At 38.3% G+C, this 13,105-nt stretch overlaps 1 protein-coding gene across 8 annotated transcripts in view; it reads right to left on the reverse strand.

The window, feature by feature from the left end:
• Positions 1 to 13,105, reverse strand: part of MBD5 (methyl-CpG binding domain protein 5) — a 433,945-nt gene that overhangs the window by 22,310 nt on the left and 398,530 nt on the right. For 6 of the 8 annotated variants that reach the window (XM_081814476.1, XM_081814477.1, XM_081814474.1 and 3 more), the window contains 3 exons: positions 7,418 to 8,443; positions 5,545 to 5,756; positions 659 to 1,867 (listed from right to left, as the gene is read on the reverse strand). In XM_081814476.1, coding sequence (XP_081670602.1) covers positions 659 to 1,867; positions 5,545 to 5,756; positions 7,418 to 8,443 — 2,447 coding nt within the window. The remainder of the gene's footprint in view (positions 1 to 658; positions 1,868 to 5,544; positions 5,757 to 7,417; positions 8,444 to 13,105) is intronic. The other 2 variants (XM_081814481.1, XM_081814482.1) reach the window with 2 other exon arrangements.

Raw genomic sequence — 13,105 nt, forward strand, 5'->3', positions numbered from 1 at the left:
GAAGACCCCTACTAATTTCTTCTAAATTGAATGGTAGTCTCATGGAGAAGTTTTCATTTAATTTATATGATCAGATTGTGTTAAGTAGAACCAGACTGTGGGGTTAAACATTTCCATATGTTATAAAGGCCCAGAACTTTTCCTGAAAGCAGACACCATTCTGAACACAGACGTTACTGGCTGCTTCCAGAAATGGCTGCAGCTGCACTGGGTTTCACCCTCTCCTCAGTTCTATGTGTCCCGTGTGATGCCATCCCCCAGCACTTCCTGTTACCCTATCTCTGCCACCCTCCTGGACTCCAAAGGCCACCAGATTTTTTCCCAGTCCTTGCCACTTGCCTTCATCCTCTGTGTATGGAATGAAGAGTTAGGTACATGCAGGGAAGGAAGGCAGAATTAACAAAATTCGGGAAATCTGGTTCCTGGGTTAGAGGCCCTAGTGGGATCTACAAAGGCTTCACAACTCACCCCTTGATATGACATTTTGGTGACTATAACCATCCCCTCTTCATTTTATGCTCCAGAAGTTTGTGAGACCTCAATGAGTCATGAAGAATCCTAATTTCAAATCCAAAGAATCCAAAGTGATGACAACAAAAAATAACAATTGATATCTGAACAAAGGTTAGTATTTGACAATGGATAAAGATTGGTATACCTTCCCTTCCTCGGGGCTTTGTTGACATGAATTGTGAACGTCGTCTTCTCTTACTAATTTTCCAGGCCAAGAAGTAAGTCCTTTGATTTGGCCCCAGACCAAGTCGCCAACGTTGAACGTCCTTGGCCTATAATGTATCAACTCATTTGAAGAAGGGGAATCTGGATTCCTTAGGTCATCTTCACTACTAATGCTTTTAGCATCTGAAGGGCTAGGCACACACCCATTAATGCTTTTGGCATTAAAGTCTCCATTGTAATGGATGTAGTCTTTGACTAGAGAACTTTCCAAACTATTTGAGGAGCTTGGAGACTGTTCCTCTAGGACCAGGTCTTGCCTTGCGGTGCTCAGCAGCTCTCCAAAGCCCCGACTCTGTCGAGGTCTGTTCCCATTAATGTGTGCGCATCTTTCCACAGTGTTCTCTAGTCTCTCCTTAAAACTCATCATAGTTCTTTTGTAGTTATTATACCTGAAATTTTCTTCCAGAATTTTATCCCCTTGACAGTTTCTTGGTGGTAACAGTACTGGGTGCTGTTCCCCAGGCAGAAATGGCAGTGTAGAGACATTGTTGGACCTCTCGTGACAAGGACTACTGTGGATATGGCCTGGATGATCTAAAAATTCCTCACACTTCCACCTGTTCCGCTCCCCTCCAGGGCTTTGCTCCCCATCCCACTGTTTTTTGGATGTGTGGCAACTTGCTGACTTGAAATATTCAAACCCATCTCCTTCATTTGAGTTTTTCCCATGGTCCAGATTCCTGGGCAGCCGAGCCCCTCTTGCATTCCTCAGCCTACCATCATGATCGACACTGCCCATGTTTCGTCCATGAATGACCGCACTGACAGCACTGGGGAGACTTAATGGGTCACCAATCGAGGCAGTGAAGGCACTCATGGCACTCAGAGCTGGAATGGGGCTGATCTGAGTTGTACTGTTGACTGCAGTGGTGATGACAACCTGCATTCCTTTGCTGGCTGCATCCACAACTGCTTTGTAAATGGCATCTACAGAAGCATCACCTTGGCCACCCACAATGAGGCCATCCTTCACCTGCTGACCAAGAGATGGGTCAATCCTCGGCTGCAACTCACAAGATGTATCTTGGAAAGGTGGAAGTGTAGTGTTTGGATTCTCAGGAAGTGCCGTGAGCCCCGGCTGAGTGCTTATTCTTTTGTTTAGGAGAGCTGCATCTTCCTGCATTCTCACCTTTAAGAAACAGACAGGAAGCAGTGAGAGAGAGAGAAAAGTTTTTAAAGACCTCAAAAAGAAAGACCATAATTTTAAGATTTACCAAAAGGCAAACAAATGTAGCAAGGAGAGAAATACAAAGAAAGGACAAGGCTCAAAATGAAATAAAAAGTCACTCTGCATGGAAAAGTTTGTGTCTTGATTATATTTGGTTAGTTTCTTTGGTTGAAATCATTTCACAGATTTTTTTTAAAGAATTCATCATTGGGGCACCTGGGCGGCTCAGTCAGTTGAGTGTCGGATTCTTGGTTTTGGCTCAGGTGGTGATCTCGGGGTCTTGGGATCAAGCCCCTGGTCAGGGCTCTGCACTCAGTGGGGAGTCTGCTTCTCTCCTTCTCCTTCTGCCCCTCCCCCTGTTCATGCACTCTCTCCTTTCTCTCTAAAATAAATCTTTTTTAAAAAAAACAAATAAACGATATATTTCTAAAATAGATAGATAGATAAAAAATAAAGAACTCATCATTACCAAACATTTTCTAGAAAAGTTAAAGTTGAGGTGGTTGTACACAAACTGTTTTCAGGTAATGACTCCACATATTTTTAAAAATATTTATTTGAGAGAGAGAGAGAGAGAGAGCACACACACACACAGAGGGAGAGGGAGAAGCAGACTCCCCACTGAGCAGGGAGCCCAATGCAGGGCTCAATCTCAGGACCCTGAGATCATGACCTGAGTCAAAGGCGGCCACTTAACAGACTGAGCCACCCAGGTGCCCCATGACTCCACATATTTAAGTGTCATTGCAGGTTTTACAACATTGGAAATCAAAGAGAGAAACAAGTCAGTCACCAGCACTCCTCAAATTACAAAGGGAACCAAATTTTGAAAAGGAGTTCTAAGTCACTGATATTTCTACTGAAATACAACATAAGCCAAAAGAAAATTCTCTCTCTCTCTATATATATACACTCTTAATGATAAAATATTTCTGATACAACACTGTATTTTTGAAGAGTTCAGACAGAATAGCGACACCTACTCTTTAACCTTACCAGGCTACTGACTGGGGGACACCCCCATGCTGTCAGCAGTGACAATGGCTCTCTATAGAAGTGATTCTTAACTGGGAAGAGAGGCAGAGAGAGAATGCCCAGCAGGTAAGAATATCAATGCTCAGGACAGGAAGGATGAGTGCAGTTTGAAAAAGTCCCTAAGGTTATTCTAATTGCACCAACCCCACCTAAAAATTGCTGCTCCAGATCATTGCTACTTTGGATTTTCTCCTCAGTGATTTCTCCCTTCTTGTCTTCGCATCCTTTCCCACTAAACCAGAACCTGGGATCCATCAGCACATCAACCACTCTCTTGTTATTCTCCCACTGTCCACACCTACCAGATAAAATCTCAATCTGGGATCAATTTAACTGCCTGCTATCTTTATCCACAGTGAGAATGCTGAGTATCTGTCTAGGAACTTACGGCTTTCAACTACAGTAGGGGGCTTATTGTTTCCATCAATCTGATGATCCTCTAGTTAGGTAACATTCTCCTTCACAACTATTCAAATCTTTATCCACTTCTTCCAGCTGGCTGCTCCACCATCTCCAGCACTATTCTTAGTGGATAACCTTACTTAACAGAGAAAATGGAGTTGATACGTTAAGAATTCTCGTAGTTCTTATACTCTGCTACTTCCTACCCCCTCACAGCACATACTTCTCTGCAACTATACATGCCCCAAATCCTGCCCCGCTTCCCAGTGTAAGAGGGGCCTCTTCGGCTTTCTGAGGGTAAGTCCTCCATTTATGCTCTGGATCCCAAGGCACTCCTCAGGGATTTTGCCTCATCTGTCATCCCTTCTCTTCATTATGTTCAATCTTTTCCACTTTTTTTGGGGGGGGGGCCTCTTTCCTTTAGCATACAACCATGTGCATAGCTTCCATATTTTAAAAGTTTGCTTCAACCTACATCTGCCTTGGGGCACCACCCTTTTACTCTTATGTTCTTCATAGTTAAGTTTTTGAAAGAGTAATCCACACTCTTTAATTCCTAACCTTTTTATCCTTCCATCCATTGCAATCTGTCTTGTGCTCCTACTACTCCACAAAAACTGAATTCTACCTGTTAGTGGTGATGTCCCAAATCTAGGGGATTCTCTTCAGGCTTTATCTACTTGCTTGAAATTCTCAGTGACATGGCTGGGCACTTTCTCCTCCCTTCTAAATTATTTTATTACATAAGATGTATCTGAGTATTTTCTCATTGTCAAAAAAGATAAAAATGTTCTTTACCACTACTCCCCACCCAAACCTGACTTTCCCATCCCACTCCAATTCCATTTCCTTTCTCAGAAATAATCAGTGCTGGAGTGCATCCTTGCAGACACTTATGTTTAATATATTAAGGTGTGTAGGTATATATCTAGTTTTCTCTCTTTTCTTCTTTCACATAAATGGTATAGTATTTTAGTATTGTTCTGTAACATCACAGTATTAAAGTCTTGCGTTCTTGTGGATCTTTCCATATCAGTTATGTAAATCTACCTAGACCTTTTAAACTACTAGAAAGACAGATATATCATAATATATTTAACTATTTCCAGACTGATGGACACTTAAGAGGTTTCTAATTTTTGCTGCCACAAATCATGTTGTAATGAACATTCTAGCATGTGCCCTTTTGTTCACATTGGAAGATTTCTCTAAAAATAGATACAAAGAGGCTGGACTTCTGCATCAAAAGATATGTATTTTTAAAAACCTGATAAACTATCAAATTAACCTCCAAAAGAACTGTATCAGCATACAATCAGACCAACAATGTATCTAAAAGAATCCATTTCTCCACACTACTGTCAGTAAGGGATATCAATCAATCTGATGGACACATTAGTGTTGTAATCTGTATAACTCTGATTACTCTTTTCATATGTTCATTAATAATTTATTTTTCATTTTCTGTGAATTTTCTGTTCAGATCTATTGCTCATTTTTTAAATCAATTACCTTTTTTTTCCCTGATTTGTAGGAGCTTTTTTTCTATAATGGATGTCAATTATTTGCCATTATTATGCAAGTATTTTTCTGCCAGGTGCCACTTGTCTTTAAGTTCATTTAGAATACCCTTATCATACAGAGATGTTAAAGTTTTAAATATTCAACCCTATTACTTCTTTTTGACTTCTTGATTTTGTGCCTTACTGAAAGAACCTTCTCTACCTCAAGATTATTTAAAAAATACTTCTATATTTTCTTTTTTTATTTATTAAGTGTTACTCTTTTCATCTCCTTAATCTATCAGGAATGTATTCAGCTTGTAGAACTAAAGAAAGACTAAGTAGTTGAAGCCAGGGTGGGTGGTAAGGGCTGGGGCTGGTGACTGAGGCCGAGCCAGCAGGTGAGAGATACGGATGTCAATCAGGAGAGCAATGGAAACCACGAAAGGGTTTAAGAGGATCCTACGATCAGTTTTTACTATCAGCTCTGAAAGGACCACAGAGATACCTCAGACAAAATAAAATAACCTTCACGAAAAGACTAGAATGTTGAACAATATTCATTATTGGGAAATAATCGTAAATGGAGGTGAGAGGACACATGACCTCCTTCTCCCGTCTCTTCTCTTCTCCCCAATTAAGTGTTTCAACAGACCTACACATTATTTGCTATTCGAGGAACCCGGCGAAGGAGAGTACCTGAAAGTTCTGAAACAGACAAGCCATGGGGTTACTGTTAGCCGCGCAAGGAATTGTGGGCTGTCCTTGAAATGCCTGCAGGTTCTGGTACCCCTGAAGAAGTTGCTGTTGCTGCTGCTGATTTGGAGGAAACATCTGATTGTTGTTTAACAGCGACTGCAGATGAGTCAGTTGATGGTTATTCAAAGTATTGTTTATTGAGGACATGTCACCTATAGTTTGAAAGACATAAAATGTAAGTCAGTGTGACTCGTTGGAGATCCTATGCCTATCTTTGCACCTGAGGATTCCTGCAACAAAAACTGAAAACTAGACCTGACATGGTCATTCTTTTCTCTTTTTCTCCTCAAGGTCTTCCTAAGTGGTAAATAAAGAGGAGTTTTATTACTTAATTTTATCTTTCATAATCAGTTTTTTTATTTTATATCCTGGAGACACTACTTAGTCTTTGCTCTATCCATTAGCCAATCCCTATATGTTGAGCTTCAGTGTCACATAATTCCTTGAAATTATTTTTTCTAGAGCACTTGAAACTACTAAGGGTTGAAATTAGTCCTAAAATGTTTTAGTAATCATAAGTCTTTGAGCAAATTATTAAAATGAATGGGTCTGAATAGGCCTTATTTACAAAATTTAGTTCTCAAGCCACAGTCATCAATAAATACCACCAAATAAAATCAGATTTGGCCTAGAAATACATATTTTGTTTTTAAGTAAAATGTTGGTCACCTAAAATTAAAATTGTAACGAAAGCTAACAATACAAAAGAATTCATTGTAATCATTAAAATAAATGTTATACAGACGGGATTAGTGAATGACTACGTTTATATTCAGAACTCACGTTTAACTTGTTTGGAAATTACACTGAAATGCTCTTGAAGACAATGTCATTGAAATTGTCTTGTAACTTGAAATATGTAAATCTGTAATGCTTTTTAAATTATTTAACTGTTGATTTCAATGCCAAATCGAGCTTATAAACTATAGCAACTAGTAAACCATGAAGTTAGTAAACTGTATTATAAAGGTGTCCATAAACTCAAGAAATATATTATTATTAATTTTTATGTACTGAAGATGCCCTTGTGGCAATATCATGTATACTTGCCTGTTTCCAGACTTTATGGACACCATCTCTGTACTTAATATCATAGTTGCCTGCATGAGTCAGTTGGACATACTTGACATTATTTTCTAACCTTTTGGTGATAGAATACTCTACATGAAGGATTTTGCTTGTCAGCCACAAAGTTCTAAAGAATTACACTCTCTGAGGCAATCTATTGCCTCAATCTGTTGCCTCTCTCAATCGCAGCTATTGAGACTGTCTGTTTCCTCGAACTTGGGCAGAGTTTATCTCTGAATGTTTTTATGCCTTGTTTCTTATTTTGCTGGATAAGCATTTCGTTTTGTTTATTTAGGGATCACCTGGACAAAACACTTCCTCAAGCTGTTTCCATCCACAGTGCAGCTGCTCATACCAACCCTGTGATGCCACGCCAACTAAAATTCAAATAGAAGTTATTTTTAAGATGGACCTGTGCTTTATTGTTTGAAAAATGAGACTCTACTTGGCTTAAGAGAACGATAGGTAGGTTAGGTTTAAGTGGCATCAGAATTAGAAGATCAGAGAAAGCAGATTAAGGTGATATTTAGTACTGCGAGAGTAGGGGAAAAGGAAAAAAGTCATTTTTGTGTTTGCATAACTATGGATGTGTGGGGGTGTTATTATATTTAGTTCCTTAAGCAAGCTGTGGCATACCAAAAACATTTTTAAGAAATAGTGTGACAAAATGGAGCTTTTAAAGGAGGAGAAAATAGAATTAGAAAAACGTTTCTTTTGTAAACATTTGTGAAACACTTTGACTTACCAAGCAGACCCGTCCCCAGTAGAGGGTTAAGTAGCTGTGGCACCACAGAGTTACTGTTGAGTTTAGCGGGACCAGGTGTACTCCCAGCATTATTAGATACATTCAGCAATGTTTCTGCCATTGACACCACTGCTGTCCCACCAAGTGTTGAGACAGTCAGTGCTGCCACTGCTGATGATGTAGTGGTTGTGGCAGTGGGTGCCTGGGAGGAAGTTGCTATGGAAACCTCTGGATGATTAGCGGTGTTGGCCGATGCTGCGTTCAGGACACCTCCCAACAGCTGGGGATTCAAGGCCATCAGTCCTGAGGCCCCAGTGACAGCTGGGAGGAACAGGGGGTTAAAAGTAGTGTCACTGCCTGCGAGGCTTGGTAAAGGGTTCCCCAGGGGGCTGGCTAAAAGGGTCTCGGCTCGGCTGCTCTCGGACTGATTGCTTGGCAAACGGTCTGGTGGGGCTGTCATCTGTGTTAATGAGGGTAAAGGGGTATTTTGCTGTTGCAAGAGATCTGAGATGGTCAGATTGAAAGATGGCAGGGGAAGCATGGCAGCTGCTTGGGCTTGGTTCTGAAGCAGGGCCGCTAAGAGCTGAAAGTGAACGGGCTGCAATACCTGCCCATCCATGTCACCAGAGAGGAAAGCTAAAGCAGCGTTTACATTTGGGTTGAGAAAACCTAAAGGGTGGAGGTTGATCTCAGACTTGCCTTCTCCTGCTGAAGGCTGGAGGATATTTAATAGATTCTGGCTTAGGAGATGCTGTTGATTCACTGGCAAAGAGATAGGTAGAGGACTGAGGAGGCTGGGGTTCAAGGGGTGTGGAAGATGGTTGTTTGAAGTGCTGTTGGATGGAAAATGAAGTGCGTGCTCCTGGCCAACGTAAGGAAAGTCACTCCCAATAGGCAGCTGACTCTGCAGTGGGTTTCCAGCTGCGGTGGTAACTATGACACCATCTTGAAGAACAGATGTTGTCTTGGTGATGGCAGGGTGGTTGGTGCCGGCTATGGCTATGGAGGACGACGATCCTGAACCGCCTGGAGTGAAGAAGGAAAAAAACCAAACCACTTATTAATTGTGGGTGTTAAGGAAGATGACCCCATAAAAATACATTAAGATACATTTCAGTTAACTCCTGATGTGTCATCTTTGAGGATTTACACCAGGTTAATTATAATCAGAGATGAGTTGGAATCTGTTAATAAAACTTAAGTCTAACATTATACTTCCTAACCAGCTTGGAAAATACGTATATTGAAGAAGTTTAGAAATATTAAAAAAATACAAAGAAATAACTGTTTCTAACTAACAAATAGCTTGTTCTTCACAAGCTGGACAAAGTGAGGATAGGGGAATCTGTGTTGTAGTTCATTCAATTGGCTAGATAAAGGTAACAAGGCTTTATTTTTCAAAATATATTTTTTATTTAAGAAAATGTTTTTGGTCTTGATTTATAATATTACCACTTGCTTTTAGTGAAAAAAATAACTGGAATATGCATGAGAGTACAAAACAGAAAATAAAAAATACCTATGGAGATAACTATTACTATGTTAGTGCATAGTTCCTCAAGCTTTTCCCACCTGTATGTTTATACACATGCAGACATATATACACATATTACACATTTTAACAAAAAGGGAATCATGTTGTTTTGTAACATTTTTCCTTTATCAATATGTTTTGAATATCTTTCCACGTTAACTTGTGTTAACTTCAGAGCCATTTTAACTGTTATCATGTATCAATATACCAAAATTTAATCAATCCACAGTTGTGGATATTTGATTGTTTATAATCAAATTACAATTACTATTGTAAGCAACACTACGATAAACATTCTTATTAACTCATCTTCGCCAATATGCTCAATTATTTTCTAAGGATAAATTCTTAAAAATGGAATTCCAGAGATAAAAGGGTTTCATATATTTTTAGAGCTTTGGATACATATTGTCAAACTGCCCTAGAGTGAAGCTGATCAATGCACATTCCATTTACATTTTTATAAACAGTGTATAGCAGTGCTCATTTCTCACCAACACTGTATTTTATCATTATTTCTTAATCTTCATCAGTCTGATAGCATAAAGATACTCTGTACTTAGGATTCCTTAAATCAGACCAAATGCTACCATCCAAATAGCATTCTTAATCTTGAAAGTCTTACGCTAGAGATGAAAACTCAAGGAACTTAACATTTAAAAACATAAACTTTCAGTTGCTTAGGATTATAATCGTTTTAGCTGTTCTCAATCCAAGCTGCACAATAGAATTACTACCTGGAGAACCTGAAACAAACAAAAACCATGCCTGGGCCTTATCCCAGACCAGCTGAAAACTCATCTCCTGGGGTACAGCCTGAGCAGTAGTATTCTTTGAAATCACCCCTGGTGATCCTTATGCACAAGGGATGGAGTGGGAGAATCACGTTCTGTTGAAAAGGAACCTACAATCATTTTTTCTAATAAAAGGTCTTTCCCTAAAGAGATGCATTATGTAATATATGCATTCAGCAAATACTGTTACAGGCTTATGCATTTAGTTTTATATTAAACACATATATGATATAATGAACAGCATCAGTGTTACTGAAACTCTAAAGTAATTCAAACACTGTACTGCTGTGCTATGCCCTAAGAAACCTTATATTTGACCATGTTATCATTGAGGCCTGTCCAAATACAAATATACAGAAATGTTTCCATAGTCGTAGTAGTACCACAAATATAATTTTATATTCCTCTTGTTTTCTTCTAACAGAATAACACCAGAATTTTTCTGTTTTGATACACAGACATTTGTATTAATCTTTTTAACCTCGTATCATATGGATCGATCATACTTATTGAACCATTCTGATAAAGTTTGGCATTTATATTTTCACGTTTTCATCGTTATATATAACACAGGGATGAACATCTTCCTGCATATGATACTTTGCTACCTTTGAATTTTTCCTCAGGAAAAACTGGTATGATTGGCATGATTGTTGTGAGAATCAAAGATAGGTAAGTGAAAGGCTTGTAATGTGTAAAAGCCTATACAAATAAAAGAGCTATCATTATCAGCACTATTATTTACATTAGTAGTTGTAGTTAGTAGTGGTGATGTAGTAATAGTAGTAAGTAGTAAGTATGTATATGCAACACACCCTCTAGAATATCTCTATATTGTACGACTTTGCAATTTTTCCCAGCTGTCATGTCTGTTTTTTTAAGTTCTCAGTGTTTCATTTAAAGAATGAGATTAAAAAAAAAACCTGTTTAAAAATATATAAATATTTATAAAATATTATCATGAAACAATGACTATGTTCACAGAGTAAGAACACTTCGAAAGCTGAAGTAGGCATATGGTGTACAATTCTTTAAATGTTAATTCACATTTGTAATAAAACAATCAACACCTTGAACATTTCATTGCTTCTGAAAGTTTGCTGCTATTTCCATAAATAGGCACTATGCTTTATTTGCATTTAGAAACCATCTTTTTAAACAAGCTAATAACAACTCTTACTTACTGGTAATCGCTGTCTGTGGCCTTTTTTCCTATCTGTTAACCAACAGTGACATATTTAAATGTATAGATCACCATTCCTCTAACCACAGTCAGAGCACAAATTTTCCCAAAATACTCTAGCAAGGCTTCATAGAGGTAGGGTTTCCTTAGAGGTCTCTGTTATTAATATTTTTGTCTTTTTTTGTAAGAGAGAAGCATCCATATTTAGGATGCAAGAAAGTAGACATTTGGGGACATTATTCTAAAAGCCCTCCATCTAAATATTCGTGAGGAATGACAATAAAGAAATACGGTTACTCTGTGTGTATTTTTGTATTACAAACAAGAAGGTGGTGAACACCACAAGCTTCTTAAGGGTAATATGTAAATCAAGGCCTGTTTTTTATTTTCTCTAATTTTCAACAACAAACATGAATGCTCTGCTGAACAAAAGGATAGAAATGGTGATACAAAACAACAACAATAAAAACAGCACGCTGCCCTTTTCTTGCAGGAAATCAGAGTTTAGGAAAAGTGATAAACGCACAAATCTCCCTGTCTTTCTTTTTCCTCTCTCAAATACACACCTTTTGAGAGCTTATATGAATCAGGAAATTTTAAAGCTCTGTTCATATAGCTAGTGTAACTATAATGCAATATGCTAAGAGATTTAACAGGTATATAACTGGAGGTGTTAAAGTAAACTAAACAAGTGGTAACATTTGATCCGGGATTTGAGAGTAGAAAAGGAGACAGAAAGGGCTTCCAAGTAGAAATAAGGTCATTAGAAAAAAAGACAAGGCGATAATAAAGTGCATGGAGGTTTTTATCCTGAAAACAAAGAAATGTGACTGAAAATATTGTAGGCTGCCTTTCCACACACCCCTACCTTCCCACCACGGTTAAACCTGCTGCCTTAAACAAGCAGCACAAAAATTTAAAATCATCTTTCTAAACCACTAAAGGCAAGGATCACTTCTTATTTCCAAGATCTAACATGGTCTCTAACATTCAGCTGGCATTCCAAAAATGTTGGTTGGATGAATCTACTAAGATCGTAAAACCTGCATTCAAGTTCTAGAAATCAGAGCTTTTGATGCTGTGTGTATAGCATATATGTATGGGAAGTAAGGAAGAGCATACCACCCATTTGTGGAGAAAGTGAAAACTGATTCTCCAGTATTGGTCCAAAGCCAGGAGATAAGGGACAGGAAAGGAGATGCTTAGAGGAGGACAAGTTGCTTCAGACTCTCGTGTGTTCCAGAGAGTTAAAATCCCCTTACACAGGAAAAGGTCCATCTCCAAGTACTCTGAGTTCTTCAAGTCACTCAGTAATGCTTGGGGTCATCCAAAGAGGACCTTGAATTTTTATATCTGAAGCAAACTGGAGCTTGCTCATTTCTGAACCACTTAATCTTGAATAGGCACTCTCTGGCAAAACTACTTCATAGCTCTGCACAAAAACCATATGGTTTCTTGAAGCTTGTGGGGAAAAATGTTTTCTTAAAGCTGAATCTTTTTTTTTTTTTCCAGCCAAGATGTTTTGTGCTTAAACTAATGAAAGGGACAGTTGCTAAGTTTTTTTTTCTTTTTAAGCAAACTATTCACTAAACATTTAGTAGTTAAACAACTAAAAGGCAGCTGGAGCCTGGAACAAGTTAGTAAGCTGGAGAAGTCCTTTAATTGGAAAAAAAAAAGATTATTTTACACCAGCCAGCAGCAACATGAACTGGCATAATTTCTCTTTCTCATTGTCTCTGTTGCTTTTAATGAAATCAGAGATAAGACTCGAAAGCCATCCAAATAAACTTTCGGTGTGAGATCACGTGCCTAGACACCCAATCAGAGATTGAGATAAACCAGGACAATCAGGAAACGACAGTGGTAGCTTGCCCAGTGGGGTAGATTCCGGGATATAAAGAGTACTCTTTGTCCACACATGTAATTTATGATGTGTGTGAGTGTATATGTGTCCGTACATACCGAAATAGTACCAGTAAATTTTTTTTTAAGGATTTTTAAAGGATATTTTCCTACGATTACTAGTTTCATTCTTAAGATTTTCTTCTGCCTCATTTAAAAAAAATTTGTTTTTTAAAACAAAGGTAATATCTACCCCTTTAGATTTATTTCTCTTCTTTGTCACTGATATTCTTTAAGAAAAGTCATTGTTTATATTATGCTAAACTCTTCTATGG

Source organism: Leptonychotes weddellii, chromosome 3 (genome assembly GCF_054177405.1).
Source record: "Leptonychotes weddellii isolate Sample4059 chromosome 3, ASM5417740v2, whole genome shotgun sequence".
In the NCBI taxonomy this organism is placed as follows: domain Eukaryota; kingdom Metazoa; phylum Chordata; class Mammalia; order Carnivora; family Phocidae; genus Leptonychotes; species Leptonychotes weddellii.